Source organism: Scyliorhinus torazame, chromosome 22 (assembly GCF_047496885.1).
Source record: "Scyliorhinus torazame isolate Kashiwa2021f chromosome 22, sScyTor2.1, whole genome shotgun sequence".
Classification (NCBI taxonomy): domain Eukaryota; kingdom Metazoa; phylum Chordata; class Chondrichthyes; order Carcharhiniformes; family Scyliorhinidae; genus Scyliorhinus; species Scyliorhinus torazame.
The window spans coordinates 11,998,525-12,026,289 of NC_092728.1; the positions used below are offsets into that span (position 1 = coordinate 11,998,525).

General features: G+C 52.2%; 1 protein-coding gene across 1 annotated transcript in view; it reads left to right on the forward strand.

Annotated features, from left to right (window-relative positions):
- The window catches only part of LOC140399430 (E3 ubiquitin-protein ligase HUWE1-like), a 212,632-nt gene that overhangs the window by 163,997 nt on the left and 20,870 nt on the right, over positions 1-27,765 (forward strand). Inside the window, exons 54-63 of the mRNA XM_072489007.1 lie at positions 1,600-1,727; positions 2,690-2,855; positions 13,242-13,470; positions 14,917-15,095; positions 15,773-15,862; positions 16,819-16,973; positions 17,217-17,277; positions 21,580-21,687; positions 24,251-24,550; positions 26,049-26,295. Coding sequence (XP_072345108.1) covers positions 1,600-1,727; positions 2,690-2,855; positions 13,242-13,470; positions 14,917-15,095; positions 15,773-15,862; positions 16,819-16,973; positions 17,217-17,277; positions 21,580-21,687; positions 24,251-24,550; positions 26,049-26,295 — 1,663 coding nt within the window. The remainder of the gene's footprint in view (positions 1-1,599; positions 1,728-2,689; positions 2,856-13,241; positions 13,471-14,916; positions 15,096-15,772; positions 15,863-16,818; positions 16,974-17,216; positions 17,278-21,579; positions 21,688-24,250; positions 24,551-26,048; positions 26,296-27,765) is intronic.

Consider the following 27,765-nt stretch of genomic DNA (forward strand, 5'->3'; position numbering starts at 1 on the left):
AGAGCAGTCAAAACTGGAGGGAACAAAAAGGGCATGGAGAATTTCGGCAGCAAATAAGCTCAGTCGACTTCAATGGGATTTGTCGTAGACGTAGATATGTGTTCTGTGTGGTGGGAATATGGGGCCAATCGAATGCTTAACTCCCAAATCCACAAGGGCAGGCACTGCGCAAGGCAGATGGGGAGGGGAGGGGTGGGTGGTGGTATTGGAGTACTTTTTCTATTCTGTGTGTGTGTGGTCTGTTGCTGTCAGGTCAGCATATGTTGCGGTTTGGGTGTAACTCTCTAGTGGTGGAATCCTCTTGCCCCAGTTAGTCACAGCCAACTAAGCTTTACTCTAGCCATCCTGTTACATCTGTCACTGTGGCACATTCAAAGGGAACAGTTTGGTTGTTGTGATAACCTCGAATGTCAGCACCTCCCAAACCTCCGCTACCTAGAAGGACAAACACCACCACCTCCAGACTCGTTCTCCCATTCGCGCCTTGCACAACACACCTTGACTTGACGTTTCTGTCCTTGGCTCATCATCGCTGGGTCAAAATCCTCGCATTCCCGATCTAACAGTTCTGAGGGAACACCTTCCCCACACAGCCATCATCTTCCGAAGGGGCATGGAGGAATAAACGCTGGCCTTGCCAGAGACGCCTGTGTCTGCAGACTGAATATAAAGCTTGCTTCCCATTGCAGCAGCATTAGTCTGCTGGTGAGTGGGTAATGCAAGTTGATTGTCCTTCACTGTTTGAACGTAGGGTGCTGAGGAATATGGTGTCTAGCTTGCTGAGTGCTCGCCTCACTTACTGATTGGGGGGGTGGTGCAGAGGGACACACACGGATCAGAATAAGGCCATTCTTATATGCAACAACTACGCACCTGGGAGGGATTGCTGAGCGTCTGTATAATCAACTTGTCGGCAAAATGCCAGTGATGGCACGATTAAACGGTGTAATCCTGTGTGAGACGAGGGGTCAGCAGGGCAACTCTTGGCCCTCGACCTTCGGAGTTTCACATTGGCAAGCCCCGAATCGATTGCGTTCCAGGCATTGGCCTGAAAATATAACTAAAGCTGCCTCCCGAGTGTCCGATTAGGTATGCCGAAGTGAGTTGGGGAGGAGGAGGGGGGAAGGAAGTGGGGGTGGTGAGGGACCCTGGGCATTAATTCCGACTTCTCCAGAACAATGGGTGTGCTGCATTGTCCGAGCTCGCTGTCTTTCAAATGAGGCGTCAGTCCAAGGCATCATCTGACTGCTTGGTTGAATGTTGAAGACCCCTGTGGTGTGATTGGAGGTTGGGAGCCCACCCCTGTGCCCTGGGGGCAACATCTTCCTTAATCGCCATCAGAAAAATCGAATCAACTGATCATTCACCTCATTGCTTTTTGAGATCTGCCGATGTGCAAAATTGCTGCCGCATGTACCCACGTAATTGCAAGCAAAATGCTTTGAGCTGTTTGAGTGAATGATTGGGCACTGCAAGATTCAACTTCAGTTAAGTTAGTTAATTTTCGGTCCGGTGAAGTTAACTTCCAGCTAAACCTGACGTCGGGTCCAGTACTAAAAGTCCCATTGCGCCCTTTAACCACTGCTCTCCTTTCCACAGATTCTATGAACATTTTGGACCCTGACGACGAGGAGCACACACAAGAGGAAGATAGCAGTGGAAGTAACGAGGATGATGACGACAGCCAGGATGAGGATGAGGAAGAGGAGGAAGATGAAGATGATCAGGTGAAGAAGCGCCTCGAGCCCGCCTCTCCCTGCCCCACTATCCCAAGTGACCACGCGCTACAGCAGTCGTCCAATACCAAGATGGACTTGGTTCTCGCACCACTGATGTCACAAGCAGGCGGCATTCTTGAATGGGCTCTTACTAAAATTGGAAGCCCAACTTTTACACGCCTGTCACTGCTTGACGTGCCCAGCCCTTCAAACCTCCATCAGGTCAAACTATGATGAACGCGGCACCAATTCTTCGCTAATTGGTGCTTGCAAACCATCAACCTACCAAAAAATTAGTCCCATTCTTCTTGGCTGTTTCCCACAACCCTTTTCCTTGAAGTGGAGGGGGGTTGAGTGACTCGTGTAGACTTTATTTTTTTACAGGAAAGCTAGAGCAGTGCATGAGGAAGAAAATAAGAGAGGAATATGTTGATAGGACTGAAATTAAGGGAGCTTTTGTAGTGTATGAAAGTTTTAAGCCGCCATAGTCCCAGATGACCCTACGCTGTTTTCCCCTTTGAGATGGAGAACTGACTGGTGCTGATTTAACCTGAGGGTCAGCACACCTCGGGCAAGGGGGCAAGGTTGAGAAGGCGGGGCCTTAATGAATGACCTCAGCCGGTATGTGAATTGGACCTGCGCTGTTGGCCTTGCTTTGCATCACGGACCAACTGTCTGGACAAGTGAGCTAAACCGACCCCCATGTAGTACATAAAGACATGCTGAAACCTGTTGGGCTGGAGTAGTTTCTGTAGCATTCACCCCCTGCCTGGCTTAGTTCCCCCCCCCCCCCCCCCCCCCCCCCCCCAGAATATCCCCCTGAGATCAGGAGATTGCAGAGTGCCGACGTGACTTGGGCCAGCACAGGGTGGGTTTCTACTCCTCACCTGCAAAGGCAGCAATTCCAGGGTGTAAAGCAATGGTCTATTTACTGGGCTGTGTTGTGTGTGTGCATGTGTGTCATTACATAGGACGACGAGGAAGGCGAGGAAGAGGAAGGGGATGAGGACGACGAGGATGAGGAGGGATCAGAGATGGAGCTAGATGAAGACTACCCCGACATCGACGAGTCACTCGTCCGCTTTGACCGAGAGGATGACCTGATCATCGAGTTCGACAATATGTTCTCCACTGCAGGTAAGAGGATCTCTTCAGTGGAGGGCCGACCCTCGTCGGCACCAAGCCGATTCACTCGAGGCCCAACAGTTGTATGACAAGGAATGCGATGCTAAACGCAAAAGTGCAGCAAAAGATGAGCGAAATCGGAAACAAAAAGCAATTGTGGCAACTCCTGACGGGCAGAGCGACATCTAAATAAGGGTTGAAACCCTCGCTGGCTCAGATGAAGGGTCTCACTCAATCTCCCCCCCCCCCCCCCCCCTCCCCTCCAATTCCAGCTGTGTGATTCATGTTCTAATGTTAAATCTCTCTTTTTTGTGCATTCCTCCAAAATGAGTGGATTTGTTTATTTTATTTTGAAGGGTGAAATGTACGAGCTATTTTGCCAGTAGATTTGAATTTGGTAAACAGGCAAAAACATAAGTCTGATCCAAAGTGGTAGTTAACTAAATCTTGGGCGCCAACAGTAAGCCGAATCTTCGGTATGGAGGCATCAGAGTGAAGCTGTTTGTGTATGTCTGTGCACGCGTGTGTGTGTCTGTGCACGCGTGTGTGTGTCTGTGCACGCGTGTGTGTGTCTGTGCACGCGTGTGTGTGTCTGTGCACGCGTGTGTGTGTCTGTGCACGCGGGTGTGTGTCTGTGCACGCGGGTGTGTGTCTGTGCACGCGGGTGTGTGTCTGTGCACGCGGGTGTGTGTCTGTGCACGCGGGTGTGTGTCTGTGCACGCGGGTGTGTGTCTGTGCACGCGGGTGTGTGTCTGTGCACGCGGGTGTGTGTCTGTGCACGCGGGTGTGTGTCTGTGCACGCGGGTGTGTGTCTGTGCACGCGGGTGTGTGGCGCGCGCGCGCGCGCGTGTGTGCGGTGCGTGTGTCTGCGTGAGTGTGTGTGTGTCTGCGTGCGTGTGTGTGTGATTGTATGTGTGGGGGGGGTTGCAAGGGGGAAGACTATTTTACAGGTGGTTGTTGCGCTCCGAGAAGCAAAGTCTCGGGGGGTAAAAAAAGCAAAATGCTTTTAAAAAATAAATGCTTCCTCCCCCTTTTTTTCCTTCTCTCTCGCGCAAATCAGAGGAACGCAAACTGGTTTGTCGTGCTCCACAGTGACTTCACTAAGATTTGAAAACCAGGGCCCTGCTCTGGTAGGGGCTAGCCTTTAAAAAAAATAAATAAAAAGAAGCCATTTAAGTGAATATATACTGAAAACTTCCAAATACACGAATGTGCCAGACTTAGTTGGGTGTGGAAGATGGTGGCGCTGGCAGAGAAGAATGAGGAGATGTTATTAAGAAGTGTATTGAAAACTGTGTCACTCCTCACAGCAATTGAAAACAGCTCGGGCTAGTGGTGGTGCTCTAATAATTTCGCTGCTATCCGGAAAGTTGGAATTTGGCCAGCAGCGAAACCCACGAATCCCTGACCTTCGAGGTGCCAAGGGCAAAATCTCAATCCCGTTTTGTGTTCAACTCCCAGTTTCATTTTCCTTTGGCATCCTACCTGAGCCCTTTTGGTCTGGTCAGAGTCTAAATGGACGTGCCCGACTGGCCGGCCAAGAGACCATGTTGCCTATCGACCACTGAGTGTGGGTGAGCCCTCCCGCCGCCCCCCCCCCCCCCCCCAAAAAGCATTTCTGACCCTCCTCCTTCACAATTTCACAGGGATCGAAGTGGGGGTGCAAGGCTTGGGGGTTATGGGTAGATTTTCTCTTTGAATGTCACTGACTGTACTTGGATATTTTCACTGAGACCTGAGTGAGGGACCAGAAAATCTGATGCAAAACCATTGGACAGAAAGGGGCGGCTTCACTTGCAAATGGCACAGCTGTGCTGTGCCATTCACCTTTTTTTTTTGGGTGACGAGGAGGAGGGAGTTAGTTTTCAGACCACAAAGTGAGTGGGGAAGGGAATGGGACAGGTTGGGTATGCAAGCTTGTCCCATCTCTGCTATTATATGAGGGAGAGGAGCTGTTGATTGGGGATGAAGCTTTTTTTTTCGAACGTAGCTTACAACTATGGGGAAAGGTTGGTCAGATTGGGACTCCCTAAAACGAGGACCCATCCATGCAAGGTAACCAGTCCGATAAGAAATTCAGGAGAAACGTCTTTATCCGTAGAATGGGGAGAGTGTGTAGCAGGGATTGACGTGAATGGTTTTGATGCATTTAAGTAAGAAGTCTTACAACACCAGGTTAAAGTCCCAACGGGTTTGTTTCGAATTACTAGCTTTTGGAGCACTGCTCCTTCCTCAGGTGAATCCATGGGGAAGACTTCTTACTGTGCTTGCCCCAGTCCAACGCTGGCATCTCCACATTGATGCATTTCAGGACACGGGGTGGGGGCGGAGAGACGCTGGATATGCACGTGAGGGAGAATGGAATAGAAAGATACAGGTATAGAGGGGAGACAACTGTAGGAGGCATCTCTGAGCATTGATGGAGGGGGCCAAAAGTGGGAGGGTGTGTGTGTGCCGTGTGCGTCTGTGCGCGCGTGTGTCTGTGCGCGCGTGTGCCCCTACGCTGTGAATGGAACAAAGTTCCACTGACATTTGAAATGGTGGATGGTTGGTTTGGCGGAGAGAACAAGGAGATTGTGATGGAGCCATGGAGGGGGATGGTAAGGGGTTGTGGTAGGTCAATGGCAGTGGAAGTCAATGTGTGTGCACACTCTAGTTACTGATAAGCCCCTAACCGAACCAAGCAACCAAAAGCACGCGTTTGTTTTTTTCACTGTCAGCCGATCCCTTCCGTGGAGACAGTCTCTTTGGGAGTTTTGGTGCAGCTGCCAGCCGTATATTTCACCTCCCTGTAGCAGTGCACGATGAAAATAATGGCAGTGACATCAATGGTAGGACTGCAGCTTCTATTCTGCTCACACCAGCTCTAGAAGTTAACTCTCCGTGGTGACGTGGCGTTTAGGTTGGCAGAACGTTTGTGTTCTGCGCAGTGTTTCTAAATGATCGGTGGTCCCTGGGGTTGGGGGGGGTGTCAAATCGTCAACCCCACTTATCAACCATGGGGCCTCTTCGCACATATTCTAGGAGACTTGGTTAATGGCCAATTCACTGTTTTTTTTTTAGTTTTACCTCTTCGTTCTTTTCTGTCTTCAAAAGGAGGCTATCCGGCTCTTTGGGTTTACACTGGCTGTATCAGAAAGCAATCTAGTTACTCCCACTCCCTGGCCATATGCCTGCCATTTTCATTTTCAATTCCCGTTGAACTGAGCCTGTATCCGCCTCCCAATGCGGCAGCACTTTTCAAATTCAAACCGCTCGTCCGTTTCACCCCTCTCTTGCGTCACCTCTGGCTCCTTTTCCAGCCACTTTAAACCTGTACCTCTGCTTAATGATCATTCAATCGGAAGAAGTTCCTCTTCACTGACTCTGTCTAAGCCCTTGCTGATTTTACATAGTCGTGAAGAAGTTTAAACCTGCTGCAACTCAGAACAAATTGGCGGTGTAAAGATCATTGTTTTGTTAAGATTTAAAACTGGCACTAATTGCAATCCGCGAATGTACCAACACTTTGTTTGGCAACTCAACCAGTGGGACCTTCACTACCATTGCTGAGGTTTGTAGCTGGTCACTTGTAGATGTTCTGTTGTCAACTGGTGGGTTTCCCGCCAAAGTAAACATCAGGAAAGCACGGGGATCTCATTAAAGCAGCTTCTCGTTAACAGCTCCTGTTTCTTAATAATAATCATTTTATTGTCACAAGTGGGCTTACATTAACACTGTGATGAAGTTACTGTGAAAAGCCCCTAGTCGCCACATTCCGGCACTGCTCGAGTCCACAGAGGGAGAATTCAGAATGCCCAAATTACCTAACGAGCACGTCTTTTGGGACTTGTGGGAGGAAACCGGAGCACCCGGAGGAAACCCACGCAGACACTGAGAGAACGTGCAGACCCCACACAGACAGTGACCCAGCCGGGAATCGAACTTGGGACCCTGGAGCTGTCATAGATTCTGTGTCCTGCCACGTCAGAAACTGCTCGCCGTCTGAGAGTCGGTGTCTCACTCCACTAGATTGCCTCAGTGGGCAGGCTAGTAATCCAGAGACCCTGGCTGATTTTCTGCGGGACACGGGTTAAAATCCCACCGGGGAGCAGGTGGAATTTGGGCGTCTCTGTAACCGTGACCATGAAACTTTATCGATTGTCGTAAATACCCATCTGGTTCACTAATGCCCCTTTAGGGAGGGAAATCTTCTGTCCTTACCCCGGTCTGGCCTACATGTGACTCCAGACTCCCACACTGCGCTGTGTTTGACTCTTCACTCTCCCTCTGAAATGGACCCAGCGAGGCACTCTGTTATATCAAAATCTAAAAGTACTGCCATCCCTTCCCAACAGCATTGTGGGTGTACCTATGCCATCGGACTGCATGAACTGCAACCGTTGACGAAGGGGGCTCTAGAAACCATACACCCGCCAGTATAAATTGAGGGCACTTTGCTAATGCCACTCACTAGTTGATGCTGAGTTGCCGTATGTAAGTTCTGCAGCTTTTTAGATGGGGTGACTTGACCAGTGTCTCATTCTGTCAGTGGCAGTTCACGCACCTGCAGAGCCCACACCAGCTGAGGTCCTGAAGGAATCTACTGCGCGTCTGGCGCCTGGAGTCTGTGAGACAACTCCATTGGAGTTGGTGAGCTGTTGGTGGGTGGGCGAATGCCATTTGGAAACCTGAATGCCAAAACAGGATGGCGTGTGGCATGGAGGGGAACATCCAGGTGGTGATGTTCCCATGTGTCTGCTGCCCTTGTACTTCTAGGTGGTAGCGATCATGGGTTTGGAAAATGCTATTGAAAGAACCTGCTGTTGCAGTGCATCTTGTTGATGCTGCCACTGTGTGCCGGTGGTGGAGGAGTGAATGTTTCAGGTAGTTGGTGGGGTATCTGGACAAATGTGACGTAATGCATTTTGGAAGGTCTAATACAGGTGGGAAATATACAGTATATGGCAGAAACCTCCAGAGTATTGACAGGCAGAGGGACCTGGGTGTACAGGTCATAGATTATCATAGATTGTCATAGATTATCATAGAATTTACAGTGCAGAAGGAGGCCATTCGGCCCATCGAGTCTGCACCGGCTCTTGGAAAGAGCACCCTACCCAAGGTCAACACCTCCACCCTATCCCCATAACCCAGTAACCCCACCCAACACTAAGGGCAATTTTGGACACTAAGGGCAATTTATCATGGCCAATCCACCTAACCTGCACATCTTTGGACTGTGGGAGGAAACCGGAGCACCCGGAGGAAACCCACACACACAAGGGAAGGATGTGCAGACTCCGCACAGACAGTGACCCAAGCCGGAATCGAACCTGGGACCCTGGAGCTGTGAAGCAGTTGTGTTATCCACAATGCTACCGTGCTGCCCATAGGTCATTGAAAGTGGCAACGCAGGTGGAGAAGGTAGTCAAGGCATACGGCAAACTTGCCTTCCTCGGACGGGGTATTGGGTATAAAAATTGGCAAGTCATGCTGCAACTGTACAGAACCTTAGTTAGGCCACACTTGGAACATAGTGTTCAATTCTGGTCGCCACACTACCAGAAGGATGTGGAGGCTTTGGAAAGGGTACAGAAGAGGTTTCCAGGATGCTGCTTGGTATGGAGGGTATTAGCTATGAGGAGAGGTTGAATAAACTCGGTTTGTTCTCACTGGAATGACTTGGGTAGAGGGGTGACCTGATAGAGGTCTACAAAATTATGAGGGGCATAGACAGTGTGGATAGTCAGAGGCTTTTCCCCAGGGTAGAGGGGTCAATTACGAGGGGACATAGGTTTAAGATGCAAGGGGTAAAATTTAGAGAAGATGTGCGAAGGAAGCTTTTTACACAGAGGGTAGTGGGTGCCTGGAATTCGCTGCCGGAGGAGGTGGTGGAAGCAGGGACGGTAGTGACGTTTAAGGGGCATCTTGACAAATACATGAATAGGATGGGAATAGAGGGATACGGACCCTGGAAGTGCAGAAGATTTTAGTTTAGACGGGCAGCATGGTCGGCACAGGCTTGGAGGGCAGAAGGGCCTGTTCCTGTGCTGTACTTTTCTTCTTTGTTTGAAACTGTGCCCAGTTATTTCCCTGCCCCTCTGTGTGATCAATTTTTCTATTTGTAACCCCATGAAAAATAGGATGAACTCAAGGGGTTAATTTTGTTTGCACGCCCTCGAAGCGTGGGTGGAGGGTTGCAACATCGCCATCACCTGGACAGTAAAGAGAGAGATGGAGAAAATAAAGTTTTACAGTACAGAGACCACATTATTGTTTCACATGGGTCCCAGAGTCGAGACTCAAAGTTCGATGAGGCATTCCCAGTCTTTGCAGATTATCTTTCACCTTCTGGCCATTCTGGGTTATTAAATGCAGATTGTCTTTGCATAGCTCTCTTTGAATTTGGGCTGTAATGCCCACAGACGGTCATTAGTCACTCCTCGGAGATAACGAGGTGTGAGTTTTTCTAAAACTGCCAAGTGGCTTTTATTTGGGGGTCGTGGACAGACATAGATGCAGCCATTTTAACGGTCTTTGTTCAGTTTTAACATTTATAGCAAATGACCATATAACATACAAAAACATACCCTGGGAGGTCTTCGCCCCTCACATTAAAACCAGGAAAACAGCATCGCAAATTAGTGCCAGTTTGATACCCAGCTCACATTAAATTGAAGAACTGTATTGAAGTATCTGGTGGAGTTTGTTTATTGTTCTTCCCCCCCCCCCCCCCCCCCCCCCCCCCCCCCCCCCCCCCGATATCGAAGCCTGCAATTAATTGATTGTAGTTCGGAAGAAGTCACCCTCTGTGCAATATTCTAACACATGGAGGAATCTCTCTCTCCTCTCAGTGCATTTATGTTTGCTTAAAGGACCACCTCTTGTTTGGGGCCTCTCAGCTGACGGGATGCCTTTTTTTAAACCTCAACCCCTTCAATTGGGCATGGGATGTGAGTGTGTTTGAATGCGCATCCCTAGACCATCAATTCAGATCTAACTGAATTTGTTGGCTATTACCTCTCCTTTCTTGGCCGTGTTGTGTTCTCCGCTTCTCATCTCACTGTTCCAGTTTGGTCTTCTTCTGGTATCATGGCTTCATTTTCTGTTCTATTTTTCGTCCATATATTTTTCTCTCCTTTGTTTTATCTTCACTTCCCTTCTCTTGCCTTCCCTTTGCCATCCTCCCCTTGTCCTTAATGGGGACTGGGGGGCTGCTAAATGGGCTTGCCCCCCCCCCCCCCCCCCCCGTTCTATGAGACTGCTGCTGTCAGGATGCCCATGTAGCCACAGGAGCACTGTCTTGATTTAGGTGCTATCTGAGCGTAGTCCCTCGTCCAACTACAAATGTCCAGCTCTCCCAAATACCCAAAACAGATTCAAGTAAGATCTTGGTGTTTGCAATACTCGGAAACGTAAAATCTTTTAAACAAAAAAAAAAGAAGCCGTGATTGCCCTGGACAGTCACAGTAACGCACGGGAAACGAGAAATGTTTTTATAAGATAAATTTAGAGTACCCAATTATTTTTTTCCAATTAAGGGGCAAGTTAGCGTGGCCAATCCTCCTAACCTGCATATCTTTGGGTTGTGGGGGTGAAACCCACGCAGACATGGGGGGAATGTGCAAACTCCACACGGACAGTGACCCAGGGACGGGATTCAAACCCGGGTCCTCAGCGCCGCAGTCCCAGTGCTAACCACTGTGCCTCATGCCCCCCCCTGCGAGAAATGTTAAACGTGGCCACTTGATTGGAGTTTTTAATTCTTCCCCCCCCCCCCCCACCCCAATCCCCCCCATTGTAATTTTAGTAACACTGCGTATTAGAGGTGCAATTTTGTGATCAAACACACTTCCTGGTGAAGGGGCCGTTCTGATTTTGGAAAGTCGTTGCAGAAGGGGCCTTGTCCAAAATTTAAATTCAAGATGTCTAAAAATCAGATGATTGCAAGGAGGTCTGTAGCAGCTCCGAGGAACCACAGCTAATGGAACTTCGAGACATCAGCTGCCTCCAGGTCAGGCAGAAACCTCCGACTGGAGCTTATGGCCGTCAGAGCCTGGTGTGTGTGGCAGCTCCTGCCCTTTAACAGCTGATCCAGCAGCAGGCCTAAGCCATTCCTGACCTCCGCTGCTCAAACTTTCAAACGAGGCAATGGGGTGAGTAAGGGCCCAGCAAAGTGCCAAGCCTGCATTTTATCTCGTTCAGTTGGACAAGACCCCTTGGACTTGAGAATTCGCTCTTGCTAAATGTTGATGCGCATTAAGAATCTTAACTGGTCTTTCGACTCTGGGTTGGTCTCGTTTTCTCTTGGAAGTGATAACCATGCGTGGTGGTCAAGGGGAGGGTCTCAAAAGACTTGCATTGGTCTCAAAGCTAACGGGTAACGGCTGCTCCACTCAAGCAGCTTAATGTTTCAGCCTTGGCATTTTATTTAGTTCTTTAACCCTAAGCCCCTCTTGGCAGATATGGCATGACTTAACTGAGTGAGTATTGTGACTGGGCCAAAGCCTCAGCTGACTTTCTGTTCAAGGCCAGGAGATGACCAGGTTCAATGCTTTGTTCCACGAGAGGGATCTCCGCTCCTACTTAACGCCTCATTTCCCTATGAGGTTGAGATCTCTGAACTGCGAAGCCTGCTGGAACAGCATGGGATGTGCGCAGGAAGAGAAGTAGGCCACTGAGCCCCTCCCCTTCTTTTCCACTCACTGCTACTCATTCAGACTATGATTGACCTGTATTTGACCTCCATTTGCTCCCTTGCCCCACCTCACTGAGCAACAAATCTACCAATCTCCTTCCTGAAAGTCTCAATTGATCCACCAGCTCCTTGCGAGGTGGAGGGGGTACCCGTGGTGCTATTTTGTCGCCTTGCTGATTTGCGTGTCATCCCGGGGGAGCACAACGTGCAGGAGGCAGATATGCAAACATTTTGAGATTCTCCACGTGGTTCTTTACAAAAGGCTTCAATTAAGTATATACAACCCTGGGTGTGCTAAGGACGAGGCATCTAATCTCAGCGGAAGAGCGCAGCATCAGCCCACTGCGACTGCCCGTGTTCAGCCGTGACGTGTGTTCGCTGCAGTACCTCACAGTTGCCTTTTAATTGACAGGCTTGTTGGGAAAGGATCGAGGAGAGAGTTAACAGCAGGGTGATGCAAGTTAGAAAGCTGTCCCTTCAACTCTTAGACATGGGTTTGAACCAAACTCAGAAGTGCTGGCTTCTAGCTCTCTCCGCTGCGTGGGCTGGGTGCAATTGACCGAGAAAACTGTGTAAATTCAGGGCAGTTTGGCAGGAAATTGTGAATTGCCCTGCATCAATAGGAGACCGGGCAGCGTCAATCCAGCAGAATCTTAACTTTTATCTATCCCAGTGCTGTACCTGTCCTGGGAGTGTTTGATGGGGACAGTGTAGAGGGAGCTTTACTCTGTATCTAACCCTGTGCTGTACCTGTCCTGGGAGTGTTTGATGGGGACCATGTAGAGGGAGCTTCACTCTGTATCTAACCCCGTGCTGTACCTGTCCTGGGTGTGTTTGATAGGGAAAGTTAGAGGGAGCTTTACTCTGTATCTAACCCCGTGTTGTACCTGTCCTGGGAGTGTTTGATGGGGACAGTGCAGAGGGAGCTTTACTCTGTATCTAACCCCATGCTGCACCTGCCCTGGGAGTGTTTGTTGGGACATTGTAGAGGGAGCTTTACTCTGTATCCAACCCCGTACTGTACTTGTCCTGGGAGTGTTTGGTGGGGACAGTGTAGAGGGAGCTTTACTCTGTATCTAACCCCGTGCTGTACCTGTCCTGGGAGTGTTTGATGGGGACAGTGCAGAGGGAGCTTTACTCTGTACCTAACGACGTGCTGTAGTTGTCCTGGGAGTGTTTGATGGGGACCGTGCAGAGGGAGCTTTACTCTGTATCTAACCCCGTGCTGTCCCTGTCCTGGGAGTGTTTGATGGGGACAGTGTAGAGGGAGCTTTACTCTGTATCTAACCCCGTGCTGTACCTATCCTGGGAGTGTTTGATGGGGACCGTGTAGAGGGCACTGTACGTTCTATCTCATCGATATGTTCTGTCTACCCGGCACTGACATTCCTTAGCTTGCAGAGAAAATGCTCTCTCCTCTCCGACGCCCTTACAACTATAAAGGAATTGGGTTTATGTGGAATTAATATAATAAATATTAATATATTATAACATAATAAACAGCAGTGTTTGGTGAAATTACAGGTCAGCTGTGTGGTTCTGTGGCTTAAAACTGTTGTAAATAGAAAATTCAAAGATCTAAACCGTGCTGATCTTTGGAGTTGCTGAGTTTTTGATTGCTGTGATTCCCTGTCCCAAAACTGATCGCTCCATGACACTGAATGTAAAGACTACAAATCGAGACGCTTCCCTTTCTAACTTTTCTCTTCTATTCCTAGCAGATATACCCCCGGCACCGGGTAACATTCCTGCCACGCACCCGCTCATGGTTCGGCACGCGGATCACAGCGCCCTGACGCTGGGCACGGGATCCTCCACCACGCGGCTCACGCAAGGCATCGGGCGCAGTCAGCGGGCCATCCGGCCGTTTGCTGCCAACACGGGCCACACCATCCACGTGCACTACCCTGGGAACAGACAGCCAAACCCTCCCCTCATCCTGCAAAGGTAAATTATTAAAACTGCGGCTCCCATCTGAAGGAAGCGTGTTGGTTTGTGAGCTCACTGTTTTTCAGCTGCTTTGCGTGATTGGAGCAAGATCCGTTGCTTCTGTGACTGATAGGTAGCACTCTCGTCTCTGAGGGTCAGTGCTGAGGGAGCGCCGCACTGTGGGAGAGTCAGTGCTGAGGGAGCGCCGCACTGTTGGAGGGTCAGTGCTGAGGGAGCGCTGCACCGTGGGAGGGTCAGTGCTGAGGGAGCGCCGCACTGTCGGAGGGTCAGTGCTGAGGGAGCGCTGCACTGTCAGAGGGTCAGTGCTGAGGGAGCACTGCACTGTCAGAGGGTCAGTGCTGAGGGAGTGTCGCACTGTCGGAAGGTCAGTGGTGAGGGAGCACCATACTGTCAGAGAGTCAGTACTGAGGGCGCGTCACGCTATCGGAGTAGGGTTCGCACTGACGTTGCGCCACACTGTCGGAGGAATGGTAAGCGCTGAGGGTGTGCCGCGCTATCGGAGTGAGGGTCGGTGCTGAGGGAGCGCTGCACTGTCGGAGGGTCAGTGCTGAGGGAGCGCGATGCTATCGGAGTGGGGGTCAGTGCTGAGGGAGCGCGCCACACTCGGAGGAGGAGGCTCAATGCTGAGGGAGCACCGCACTGGAGGAGGAGGCTCAGTGCTGAGGGAGCGCGATGCTATCGGAGTGGGGGTCAGTGCTGAGGGAGCGCCACACTGTCAGAGGAGGAGGCTCAATGCTGAGGGAGTGCGATGCTATCGGAGTGGGGGTCAGTGCTGAGGGAGCGCCACACTGTCGGAGGAGGAGGCTCAATGCTGAGGGAGCACCGCACTGTCGGAGGAGGAGGCTCAGTGCTGAGGGAGCGCCACTATCTTGCTGTCCGTGTGCAGTTTTTTAAGACTTTGTTTTCTAAATTTAGAGTACCCAATTCATTTTTTCCAATTAAGGGGCAATTTAGCGTGGCCAATCCACCTACCCTGCACATCTTTTGGGTTGTGGGGGCGAAACCCACGCAAACACGGGGAGAATGTGCAAACTCCACACGGACAGTGACCCGGGGCCAGGATGCAAACCAGGGTCCTCAGCGCCGTGAGACTGCAGTGCTACCACTGCGTCACCGTGCTGCCCTGACCTTATGCAGTTGGCTGCCTTGTTTCCTTTGTTACAATAGTGACTGCACATTTAGTTTGAGATGTCCTAAGTGGGTGAAAGGTACTGGATAAATGAAAGTCTGTCCGTAATTTTCTTGCCCTATTCTCGGGCTTCTGTATCTTTATAATAGCAGCTGGAGCCTGTGCGTATTACATGTGGTTTAACCGGGATCAATACAAGTTTGGTATTGTTACTCTGCTTTTGAATTCTGTTGCTCCCGTGATGAACTGTGTTGTTTGCTTTTGTCCTATTTCTGCCCCTATTAACCTGTGCCCCGGCTTGTTATCGCATGCAGATTGCTTGGGCCCTCGGCCGCAGCGGATATCCTCCAGCTCAGCAGCAGCCTGCCCCTGCAGAGCCGCGGCCGCGCCAGGCTGCTGGTGGGCAACGATGACGTCCACATCATTGCCCGATCGGACGACGACCTCCTGGATGACTTCTTCCATGACCAGACAGCCACGACCAGCCAAGCAGGTGAAGCAGCGAATCGGATGTGAGCCGGGCAACATGGGGATTTCAGCGCCAGGCAGGGCAGTGGTTCGGGGGCAGGGACCTGGATCCAGGGGCTTCAGAACCCAACCATTTCTGGCGCGATTGGGGGGCTGGGGATTGTAAGTGGCTCCGAGATGAATTTGTAAGCGGGGGTGTTCCCCATGTGCCTACTGCCCCTTGTTCTTCTAGGTGCAAGAGGTCATGGGTTTGTAAGGTATTGGCAAAGGAGCCTTGGCTAGTTACTGCAGTGCATTTTGTAGATGGTGCACACGGCTGCCCCTATGTGTCGGCGGTGGAGGGGGTGAATGTTTAACTTGGTGCTTTGATGGCATTGAGCTTCTCGAGTGGAGTTGGAGCTGCATTGATGCAGGCAAGTGGGGAATGTTCCATCACATTCCTGACTTGGCCTTGTGGATGGTGGAGAGGCTTTGGGGAGGGAGGAGAGGCTTTGGGGAGGGTGGATGGCACCCTGGATGGTGCTGCACACTCTGTTTCGCAGGAGGGAGACCAGGCTGGTATTATGGGCTCAGTTCGTTGACTGGAGTGAAAGCCAGTGATCTTCCAACTCAGTGAGGCAAATGTTTTCCCATTTAAGTTGAGGGAGTGCTTCGCCGCTGTGGCCCTTTCGACCGCATCACTTATAATACTCTTTTCTGCAGGGACCTTGTCGAGCATTCCGACTGCACTGACGCGCTGGACTGAGGAATGCAAAGTACTGGATGCAGAAAGCATGCACGACTGCGTGGCAGGTGAGAATTTGTCAGTAGTTGCGGAGGAAACATTTACGCCTGGGGAACAAAGATGGGGGAGGGGAAGCAGGAGGAGACCAAAACAAGCGGCCGTGTTTCAATTCCCCCTCTCGCTTCCCACACGCCAGCTTGTGTACAGTGCCGCAGGTGTCTGGTGTCCTGCAGCAAATGCCCGAGAGCTTGTTCACCAGCGGCCTGGCCTCTGCTCCTGGGCAATGCTTCAGAGCTGAATTTGCCCACAGGCCTGCAGTTTGCGTACGCGCCACTCGTACACAATCAGGCCCGTGAGTCACCTGTCCCTCTCCCAGTCCGGAGAAAGTTTAATCCCTCCCTACAGCCACCAGATTACTCTAATGCTTTTTATGTCATGCTTAGTATGTAGACTAGCCAGTGTTCTAATAAGCTCCGCACAAGTTACCAAGACTCAAAGCTTAAGCACTAAGTACGGACTTCAGTGGCCGGGACCACAGGCACAAGATTTCTTTTGACTGGGTCTCTGGTCTGAAGGCAGGTACCAGGCAGGTGACCGTATTCTTTAAGATTTGCGTATGGCACTTGTCACGTTCTTATCTCAATACATTCGAGGTTGGGGGGACGCAGTGGTAATGTTACAGGACTAGTAATCCAGAGGCCCAGGCATATGGCACTTGTTACAGCAATCAGCAATGGTTTCTTGGTCATTATTACTGGCCTTGGATTCTCAGTTCAGGTTTGGACCCATGAAATTCTGAAATAAAGGTGTTACCAATTGAGGTTGAGCTGGCATCTGCCTACTGCAGGACGGTGTCATCCTGAGTGATGCATTCACTGGACACCCTTGACAGTGGATGTGACGGAGCAGGTGGGACAAAGGTCAGCATCTCCTATCCTTGTGGAGGGAGGGAGTGACGGTGTGGGCTCACGGGGCTCTGGAACGCTGCACTATTAACTCTGGAATCCTCTCCCAATTGGCAAAGTGGTGAAGCTGCCCATCATCCAGCACCTGGAGTCACTGCGAGACGAGGAGCTGGAGGAGCGGAGGGAGAAACGCCGCAAGCAGCTGGCAGAGGAAGAGGCCAGGCGAGAGGAGAAGGCCAAGGAGGAGAAGGAGAACAAGGAGCAGAATGCACCGGTGAGTGATTTGAGACGGTAGCTGTTATGTGAACTCTCCAGGGTGGGGGAACTGCAAGCTGCACTCCCCAATTGGTCCGAGGACCTGTTAATCCTGCGTCTTCTGTGCCTTTTGCTGGACATCAAACATGTCACGTTTAGATTGAAGTAGCGATCCAGGAAAAGTTGATTGTGTGGGCGATCTCATTCATTTGTTTGGTTTGCACGGACGCCACTGGGCTAACTGTTGTCACTGTTTGTACAGCAGGCTGCGGGTTCCACCAGAGCGACCAACTCGTCTGTTCAAGGTGACAAGAGTCAAACAGGTTAGTGCCCTACTCGGTTGAATCTACACCTGCTGTATCCATCTATGTTTGTATCTCAGTGTAACAAAGACAATGTGATGTGGCATGTGGGAAGAGGTGGGCGGAACGAATGCGTTCAAAAGGCTTCCTATAAGCAAGGTGGGGTTAGATTCAGAGTAAAGCTCCCTCTACACTGTCCCCATCAAACATTCCCAGGACAGGTACAGCACGGGGTTAGATACAGAGTAAAGCTCCCTCTACACTGTCCTCATCAAACACTCCCAGGACAGGTACAGCACAGGGTTAGATACAGAGTAAAGCTCCCACGACACTGTCCCCATCAAACACTCCCAGGACAGGTATAGCACGGAGTTAGATACAGGGTAAAGCTCCCTCTACACTGTCCCCATCAAACACTCCCTGGACAGGTACAGCACGGGGTTAGATACAGAGTAAAGCTCCCTCTACACTGTCCCCATCAAACACTCCCAGGACAGCTACAGCACGGGGTTAGATACAGAGTAAAGCTCCCTCTCCACTGTCCCCATCAAACACTCCCAGGACAGGTACAGCATGGGGTTGGATGCAGAGTAAAGCTCCCTCTACACTGTCCCCATCAAACACTCCCAGGACAGGTACAGCATGGGGTTGGATGCAGAGTAAAGCTCCCTCTACACTGTCCCCATCAAACACTCCCAGGACGGGTACAGCACTGGGTTAGATACAGCTCCCTCTACACTGTCCCCATCAAACACTCCCAGGACAGGAGCAGCACGGGGTTAGATACAGAGTAAAGCTCCCTCGACACTGTCCCCATCACACTCCCAGGACAGGTACAGCACTGGGTTAGATACAGAGTAAAGCTCCCTCTGCACTGTCCCCATCAAACACTCCCAGGACAGGTACAGCACGGGGTTAGATACAGAGTAAAGCTCCCTCTACACTGTCCCCATCAAACACTCCCAGGACAGATACAGCACGGGGTTAGATACAGAGTAAAGCTGAACAAAATGAAATTAATGGGCAGCACGGTGGCGCAGTGGTTAGCATTACTACCTCACGGCGCAGAGGCCCCAGGTTCAATCTGGGTCACTGTCCGTGTGGAGTTTGCACATTCACCTGGTGTTCGTGTGGGTTTCGCCCCCACAACCCAAAGATGTTCAGGGTAGGTGGATTGGCCAGGCTAAATTGCCCCTTAACTGGAAAAAATAAATTAGGTACTCTAAATTTTAAAAAAAGAAGGAAATTAATGCCAGGATGTGCTTGTGTGTGCACTCATAAGCAGGCGGCAATGCAATTGACTTTAGCTGGGAGCAAGCAGCGCATCCTAAGGTCCAGCGCAGGAGATACTAGGCCTGCAGTGAGAGAGAGCAGTGTGCCATCAGAAATCGGGTGAAGCTCTGACTTTGTGCCTCTATCTGTTCCCCACGTGACCTCACTGCTTTGTCACATTGGAATTCTCTTCTGGTATGTGTTTTATATGCTAACGTGTTCACTCTTCAGTGTTAATCATCGCTGACTGGTTGGAGATGGAATGGTGCCCTTTGGGATGAGGTAGTAGGTTGTATAGTTTTAGGGTCATACCCGATCTCGGAGTTAACTATACAATCTACTGTCTTTCCTACGGTGGCAAACTCGCCTGCCAAAACTCCAAAGCTGCGCGCTCTTCACATGCACCGTTGGGAAGGTTGTATGTATAGATGCTGTTCCTTTTTTTAGAAGCTGTCACAATAGGCTGACAGTTTATCTGCCCGATTTCCACTCGTCCGCAAGTACAGCCGCTGCATGCAGTGGGTTGTGCAATACTGAGGGAGTGCTGCATTTCTCGAGGTGTGCTGCCTTTCAGATGAGGTATTGAACTGAGGCCCAGCCTGCTGTTATGCAGGCCTAAGGCCTATTGGAAGAAGAGCAGAGTTGGTCGTTCCCCCCCATGTCTTGCGGCCAATACTTACCCCTCAATGTGCATTGCCGACAGGACAATCAGCTCATCGTCACGTTGCTGTTTGTGGGCATTCGCAAATTGGCAGCAGTATTTCCGACATTACCCACTGGCTACAGGACTTGAGAGGTTTATAACTGTCAGGAAAGATTGGACGGGCGGGGCTGGTCTTGTCGAGGTTGAATAAGGTGACCTGATCGAGGTCTTAAAATGATGAAAGGGGTTCCGATAGAGATGTTTCCACTTCCGATAGGCACTCAGAAGTCGTGGGTCATCAATACAAGACACTTACTAACCAACCCAATCAGTGGATTTGCCGGGGGGTGGGGGGGCGGAATTCAGGAGAAACGTCTTTACCCAGGGAGTGGGGAGATTGTGGAACTCGCTCCCACAGGGAGTGATCGAGGCGAATAACAGAGGTGTATTTACGAGGAGAAGTTGGATAAACACACACTGGCCGAATGTTATGTGACCGTTAAGATGCTGAGTGAGGGGGGAGATAGTTTTGTCTGGAGCACAAGCACAGACAAACTGACCGAATGCTCTTGTTTCTGTGCTTTTAATTCTTTACGGCGCATCTGAAGAAGCACTGTGGGAGTTTCCGAACTCCAGGAAAGCACTTTGTAAAATGAAAGTGTCAGGTTTCTGCTGAGACTTCGGCTAGCGTTTGGATTTGACCTCCTGGAAGAGGAGTGACTGGTTCGTTATGCTTCGGCACGCTGAGGTAGTAGGTTGTATAGTTGTAGGGCAGTGATTTCCCTCTTAGTTATTTTTCTACGTTGCCTGCTTGGAGATAACGATACAACCTACTGCCTTCCTCGCTGAGCAGTCAAGCAACCAACAGGGGAGAACACAGCTTTAATAGTAGTGTTTGGAAGTCGGGGTTATCAAGGTTCTCTGTAAGGTGCAGTTTCAGAGCTTGAGGTGGGAAATATTAAAACAAAACGTCTGCCACTCTTAACTGGTTTTTGACTTTTTAAATTCTCATTCAAGTGCAAATGCGTGTTCAGGGAGCCAGCAGTGAAGCGACCAAGACATCCCTAGCACAGGGTTAGATACAGAATACAGCTCCCTCTATACTATCCCCAGGACAGGTACAGCACAGGGTTAGATACAGAGTACAGCTCCCTCTATACTGTCCCCATAAAACACTCCCAGGACGGGTACAGCACGGGGTTAGATACAGAGTAAAGCTCCCTCTACACTGTCCCCATCAAACACTCCCAGGACAGGTACAGCACGGGGTTAGATACAGAGTAAAGCTCCCTCTATCTATCCCCATCAAACACTCCTAGGACAGGTATTGCACAGGGTTAGATACAGAGTAAAGCTCCCTCTACACTGTCCCCATCAAACACTCCCAGGACAGGTACAGCACGGGGTGAGATACAGAGTAAAGCTCCCTCTACACTGTCCCCATCAAACACTCCCAGGACAGGTACAGCACGGGGTTAGATACAGTGTAAAGCTCCCTCTACACCGTCCCCATCAAACACTCCCAGGACAGGTACTGCACGGGGTTAGATACTGAGTAAAGCTCCCTCTACACCGTCCCCATCAAACACGCCCAGGACAGGTACAGCACGGGGTTAGATACAGAGTAAAGCTCCCTCTACACTGTCCCCATCAAACACTCCCAGGACAGGTACAGCATGGGGTTAGATACTGAGTAAAGCTCCCTCTACACTGTCCCCATCAAACACTCCCACGACAGGTACAGCACGGGGTTAGATACAGAGTAAAGCTCCCTCTACACTGTCCCCATCAAACACTCCCAGGACAGGTACAGCACGGGGTTAGATACTGAGTAAAGCTCCCTCTACACTGTCCCCATCAAACACTCCCAGGACAGGTACAGCACGGGGTTAGATACAGAGTAAAGCTCCCTCTACACTGTCCCCATCAAACACTCCCAGGGCAGGTACAGCACGGGGTTAGATACAGAGTAAAGCTCCCTCTACACTGTCCCCATCAAACACTCCCAGGACAGGTACAGGTTGGATTCAGAGTAAAACTTTCTCTGCACTAATGGAACGAGAGAAAGTCCTGGTGAGCAGATCAGACTTGCCTGAACAACGCAAACCACTAAGTCAGGACCCTTTCCCATTGCCTTTCTAAGCTGATTTGTGTTCAGTTTATTTTATCGGCCGCAACAATCGTGACTTAGTCTCACAGCCCTCGACTTTGTCCTCCTGGGAGCTGGCTTGAATGTTCAGTGCGCCCCATCCAGTTTTAGTTCCCTACTTGGTGAAGCTCTGCTACGTGTTGTTCACTTTGTGCCCTTCTCCATTATCTCTTCTCCCCACCCCCCCCCCCTCCCTCCCACCCCCTTTTTGTGAGCTGCCCTTCAGTGGTCCTGATACCTTTGTGTTGCACCCTCACAGGTGTGAGCTCCAGCGGCCTGTCAGCCACGAATGAAGCCATCAGCAACATGGCTGCCTCGATTGCCGAAGCAGCGCTGGAAGCCATGAGGACACATGGCCAGTTAACGGGTGGGTATATGCGCGGTAGGCAGGGTTCACGGCCACCAGCCTCTCACCACACCGAACCCCCACAAATTGAATCTGCTTCCATTGTCCTGTCAGGCAGCGTGTTCCTGATCATCGCAACTTGTTTTGGGAGACACTTTCTCCTCTGTTCCTCATCCTTGTTTGAACCCGTATTTCTCAGTCGCTGGTTTGTCTCCGATGAGCTGGGAAGTTTGAGCGTCATTGATTTTTTAATTTGCCATTAATTTCCTTCTTTTTTTAAATTTCGAGTACCCAATTATTTTTTCCAATTAAGGGGTAATTTAGCATGACCAATCCACCTATCCTGCACATCTTTGTGTTGTGGGGGTGAAACCCACGCAGACAAGGGAAGAACGTGCAAACTCCACAGAGACAGTGACCCAGGGCCGGGATTCGAACCCGGGTCCTCAGCACCGTAGGCAGCAGTGCTAACCACTGTGCTGCCCGTCATTGATGACCAAACCCCCAAATCTGCCCAATTGATATCCCGTTAATCACGCAGAATAACCCACTGCCTGCAATGGCTTGTGGCCTCAGGCAGTGTTCAGACGTGCCGCAGGAATTAGATTATAATAATCTTTATTGGCACAAGTAGGCTTTCATTAACACAGCAATGAAGTTACTGTGAAAATCCCCTAGTCGCCACATTCCGGCGCCTGTTCGGGTACACACAAGGACAATTCAGAATGTCCAATTCACCTAACAGCACGTCTTACGGGACTTGTGGGAGGAAACCCACCCAGACACTGGGAGAACATGCAGACTCCGCATAGACAGTGACCCAAACCGGGAATTGAACCAGGGACCCTGGCGCTGTGAAACAGCAGTGCTAACCACTGTGCTGCCGTGCCGATGCCAAGTTAGCATCCGAGAGCGGTGCGAGTTGAGGAGTGAGGCCATTTTGCTCGCCTTGTTTGTGCTAGCTCTCCATGGGAGCAGACATTTAACTCCATACCTTTCACTCGTCCCATCACTGTGTGGGGGAATCGCAGTCATACACCCCATCCCATCGCTGTGTGGGGAATCACATATGGACCCGTGTCCCATCATCGTGTGGGGCAATTGCAGACGTACACCCTTGTCCCATCGCCGTCTGGGCCAATCACAGGTGCGGAACCGTGTCCCATCATCTTGTGGGGGAAGCAGACTCCAGTCCCATTGCTGTGTGGGCGATTCACAGATATGGACTCGTGTCCCATCGCCGTGTGGAGGAATCACAGACACAGACCCCTGTCCCATCGCCATGTGGGGGAATCACACAGACCCCCGTCCCATCGCCTTGTGGGGGAATCACAGACACAGACTCCCGTCCCATCGCCGTATGGGGGAATCACAGACACAGACCCCCGTTCCATCGCCGTGTGGGGGAATCACAGACACAGACCCCCGTCCCATCACTGTGTGGGGGAATCACAGACACAGACCCCCCGTCCTGTCACCGTGTGGGGGAATCACAGACCCCGTCCCATCGCCGTATGGGGGAATCACAGACCCCCGTCCCATCACCGTGTGGGGGAATCACAGACACGGACTCCCGTCCCATCGCCGTATGGGGGAATCACAGACACAGACCCCTGTCCCATCGCCGAGTGGGGGAATCACAGACACACCCCCTGTCCTGTCACCGTGTGGGGGAATCACAGACCCCGTCCCATCGCCGAGTGGGGGAATCACAGACACAGACCCCCGTCCCATCGCCGTGTGGGGGAATCACAGACACAGACCCCGTCCCATCGCCGAGGGGGGGAATCACAGACACAGAACCCCGTCCCATCGCCGTATGGGGGAATCACAGACACAGACCCCTGTCCCATCGCCGAGTGGGGGAATCACAGACACAGACCCCCGTTCCATCGCCGTGTGGGGGAATCACAGACACAGACCCCCGTCCCATCACGGTGTGGGGGAATCACAGACACAGACCCCCTGTCCCGTCACCGTGTGGGGGAATCACAGACCCCGTCCCATCGCCGAGTGGGGGAATCACAGACACAGACCCCCGTCCCATCGCCGTGTGGGGGAATCACAGACACAGACCCCCGTCCCATCGCCGTGTGGGGGAATCACAGACACAGACCCCCGTCCCATCGCCGTGTGGGGGAATCACAGACACAGACCCCCCGTCCCATCGCCGAGTGGGGGAATCACAGACACAGACTCCCGTCCCATCGCCGTGTGGGGGAATCACAGACCCCGTCCCATCGCCGTGTGGGGGAATCAACCCTGTCCCATCGCCGAGGGGGGGGATCACAGACACAGACCCCCGTCCCATCGCCGTGTGGGGGAATCACAGACACAGACCCCCGTCCCATCACCATGTGTGGGAATTGCAGATACAGACTCCCGTCTCCTCGCCCTGTGGGGGAATCACAGACACAGATCCCCTCCCATCGCCGTGTGGGGGTATCACAGACGCAGACCGCATCCTATAACGGCTAAAATGTGGTAGTTTCTGGACTTCACATCACAGTGCTGCATTTTTTAATTGGAGGAGTGTTGTAAACACAGATGCATTGATGTTTTTCTTTTTAAACTTTCCTTCCAGACACTGAACAGCCTGTCGTTGGTTCCACTGGGTTGGATACTCCTCGACTGGAGAACTTCCTGCCAGCACCGGCCTCAATGGAGGGCACTCCGAGTGTACAGAGCCAGGCCCTGGGCGTTCTGGAGACCGCCCAGCAGCCCCTGACCACCCTTCAGCCTGGAGGCCAGGCCTCGTCCTTGCAGCTGGGATCTGCCGAGGATGTGACCGCGCAATCCCTAATGCCCATTGAGACAGCACCGGACAGACCGAGCGGAGAGGCTGAGGCCCTGCAGATGGAAATGTCGCCGGCACCGACGACAGGTAGGTCAGGCGATGGAGCAGCGATGCACCTCGATCAAGCCCGCACCAGTGGCAATCGAACAACAGGGTTGGGACATTGCGCGTGCGTACTGCAAATGTAGGTTCAAGGGCTCCGGGGAAACGTGGGAATGGCAGGACGCCAGTCCACCCATCAACTTGTGCCATTCAATCCGATTTTGGCTCATCTGTACCTCCATTCCCATCTACATACCTTGGGAGGAGGTGGGGGTGGGGAAGCATGTCGAGAGTGTGGGAGATACCGGTGAAAAGAGGAACCAGCATCGGAAGGGAAGGGAAGCAGCTTCCTGTGGGCTCGCCGAGAAAGGTTTCCCCCCCTCAAATAAACGCCATTGCCCCATCCCTTCCCGCAGCTAAATGATCAGCAACATCACGTTTCTGTAGGTTAATCTGCTTTGCTGATGTTGATTGAACAGTACATAAGGGGAAGTCACCTGCCCTTATATTCCAGGGGAAATAACAGGAGTGCTGAAGAGCGAATGTTTTTGTTATTTCGTTCTGACTTTGCATTTAAAAATGTCATGGTGGATAACTTGTGCTTAACTTTTCTCTCTCGCTAATGCGCTCTCTCTCTCTCGCTGACGCGTTCTCTCTCGCTGACGCGCACTCTCTTGTTGACACGCGCTTACTCCCTTTCGCCGCCGCGCCCTCCCTTTCGCCGCCGCGCCCTCCCTTTCGCCGCCGCGCCCTCCCTTTCGCCGCCGCGCCCTCCCTTTCGCCGCCGCGCCCTCCCTTTCGCCGCCGCGCCCTCCCTTTCGCCGCCGCGCCCTCCCTTTCGCCGCCGCGCCCTCCCTTTCGCCGCCGCGCCCTCCCTTTCGCCGCCGCGCCCTCCCTTTCGCCGCCGCGCCCTCCCTTTCGCCGCCGCGCCCTCCCTTTCGCCGCCGCGCCCTCCCTTTCGCCGCCGCGCCCTCCCTTTCGCCGCCGCGCCCTCCCTTTCGCCGCCGCGCCCTCCCTTTCGCCGCCGCGCCCTCCCTTTCGCCGCCGCGCCCTCCCTTTCGCCGCCGCGCCCTCCCTTTCGCCGCCGCGCCCTCCCTTTCGCCGCCGCGCCCTCCCTTTCGCCGCCGCGCCCTCCCTTTCGCCGCCGCGCCCTCCCTTTCGCCGCCGCGCCCTCCCTTTCGCCGCCGCGCCCTCCCTTTCGCCGCCGCGCCCTCCCTTTCGCCGCCGCGCCCTCCCTTTCGCCGCCGCGCCCTCCCTTTCGCCGCCGCGCCCTCCCTTTCGCCGCCGCGCCCTCCCTTTCGCCGCCGCGCCCTCCCTTTCGCCGCCGCGCCCTCCCTTTCGCCGCCGCGCCCTCCCTTTCGCCGCCGCGCCCTCCCTTTCGCCGCCGCGCCCTCCCTTTCGCCGCCGCGCCCTCCCTCTCTCGCGCGCCCTCCCTCTCTCGCGCGCCCCCCTCTATCTCGCTCTCGTGTGCATGCTCCCATGCTCGCTCGCTCTCTCTCTCTCTCTCTCTCTCGCCTGCCTGCGCACGCATACTTGATCTCAGCCTCCCAGTCTCCAGAAAGAGTGGAAGGTTCTGAAGCGTTGGTGACAGTGGGCAGTCAGCTGGAGGGCTCGCCCATGGACACGAGCAGTCCAGTGTCCGGCATGTTGGAGGAAACAGCAGGAGAGTGCCTCGGCGCGGGAGGCAGCGAGCAGGCGAGGCCAGCAACTGAAGAACCGGGGGGGCCGCCCTCGGAGTTGGCAACCACTGCGGAAGGTCAAACCGAGCCAGGCCCTGTCGGAGAGCAGAGGTGAGCGCTCGTACTGTCGCCGGGTCACATTGTTGCTCGCTGGAATCTAGCTGTGCACAGATTGACTTAAAGCTGGGGGTTCTCCGGTTAGCAGCTCCCCTGCCAGACGTTGGGGCAGCTGTCCATTTGTAACGGGACTGGATTGAGCAGGGCTGGGTTAGGTAGGATGCTGAAAAACTGACGGCCTCTCTCTCTGGAACTCTAGCCGAGTGCAAGAATCATGTGGAGGAGTGACTTTTCTCACAAGGTGTTAGTGTGTGCATTGCCGACTGCTTTTATTTGCGCGGGGCCCAGTTATGACTTTGGTCGCAATGTCGCTGACTCCCAGTAGCACAGATTCCCCACATGGTCCCATTTCCCAGCAGCCAGCTTTCACTGCGGCATCAGTGGCTAGTGCGTGGCCTGTGGAAATGGGTTGGTGGTGCAGGGATAAAAGGAAGTCTTTCCAGTGATTTTTAGACTTGACCCTCCTGTGTTTCGGATGTTACCTAGAAACAAGACATGGCCATTCAGCCCTTCTATCCTCTCCTGCCGGAAGACTCCATTGGACTGATTAGAATACGAGGCATAGTAATTCCGAACTGGAACTGTGTTTCAAATTGCGCTGCAGTCGCTGGTGCAGTCGACTCTGGAATAACAAGCCAGAGACCCGCTCATTGCAAAAATGAATTTAAAATCAATGTTATACCCTTTATCCACATAAATCATAAGTTTTCAATTGAGCCCCAGCCTCGACAGCTTTGTGAGGCAGGATAAGAAATTAGGGGCCAGAGGCCTCTCACAGCTTGTTCAAGTCCGATCTGAATCTGGGCCTGCCTCCGCTTTCCCCTCAATCTCTCTCTACTCCCCTCGTCGATTGAAAAATCTGTCTAATTCAGCCCTTGAATATATTCAATGAGCCGCAGTCCTGGCTTTAATTCTAAGGTTCTGTCCTCTTGTCCTGCACAGAGGTGCTTGCTCTCATGCCAGAGGAAACAGTTTCCCTGATCCAACCAAAGCCTTTCATCATCTTAAACCACCTCGGTTTGATCACCTTCGATAATTGAGCAAATGGAAGTCTAGTCTGTGCAACCTTCCTTGTCATTTAACCCTTTAGCTCAGGTGATCTGGCACATTATTTATTCTTTCAGGGGCATCACAGGCAACGTCAGCATTAGTTGCCCCATCCCCAGTTGCCCCCTTGAGCAGAGTGTCTCGCTGGGGCAATTTCAGAGGGGCGGTTAAGACTCGGCCACATTGCTGTGTGTCTGGAGTCACATGTAGACGAGGATGGCAGATTCCCTTACCTGAACGAGATGGGATTTTACGGCAATCGATAGTTTCACGGTCGCCATTACTGAAACTAGCTTTCAATTCCCGATGGTGGCATTTGAATTTCAATTCCACCCGCTGCCGTGTGGGATTTCAACCGGTGTCTGCGCCAAAGCGTTAACCCGGGCCTCTGGATTACGGCGCTTTCCCGCTGCACCA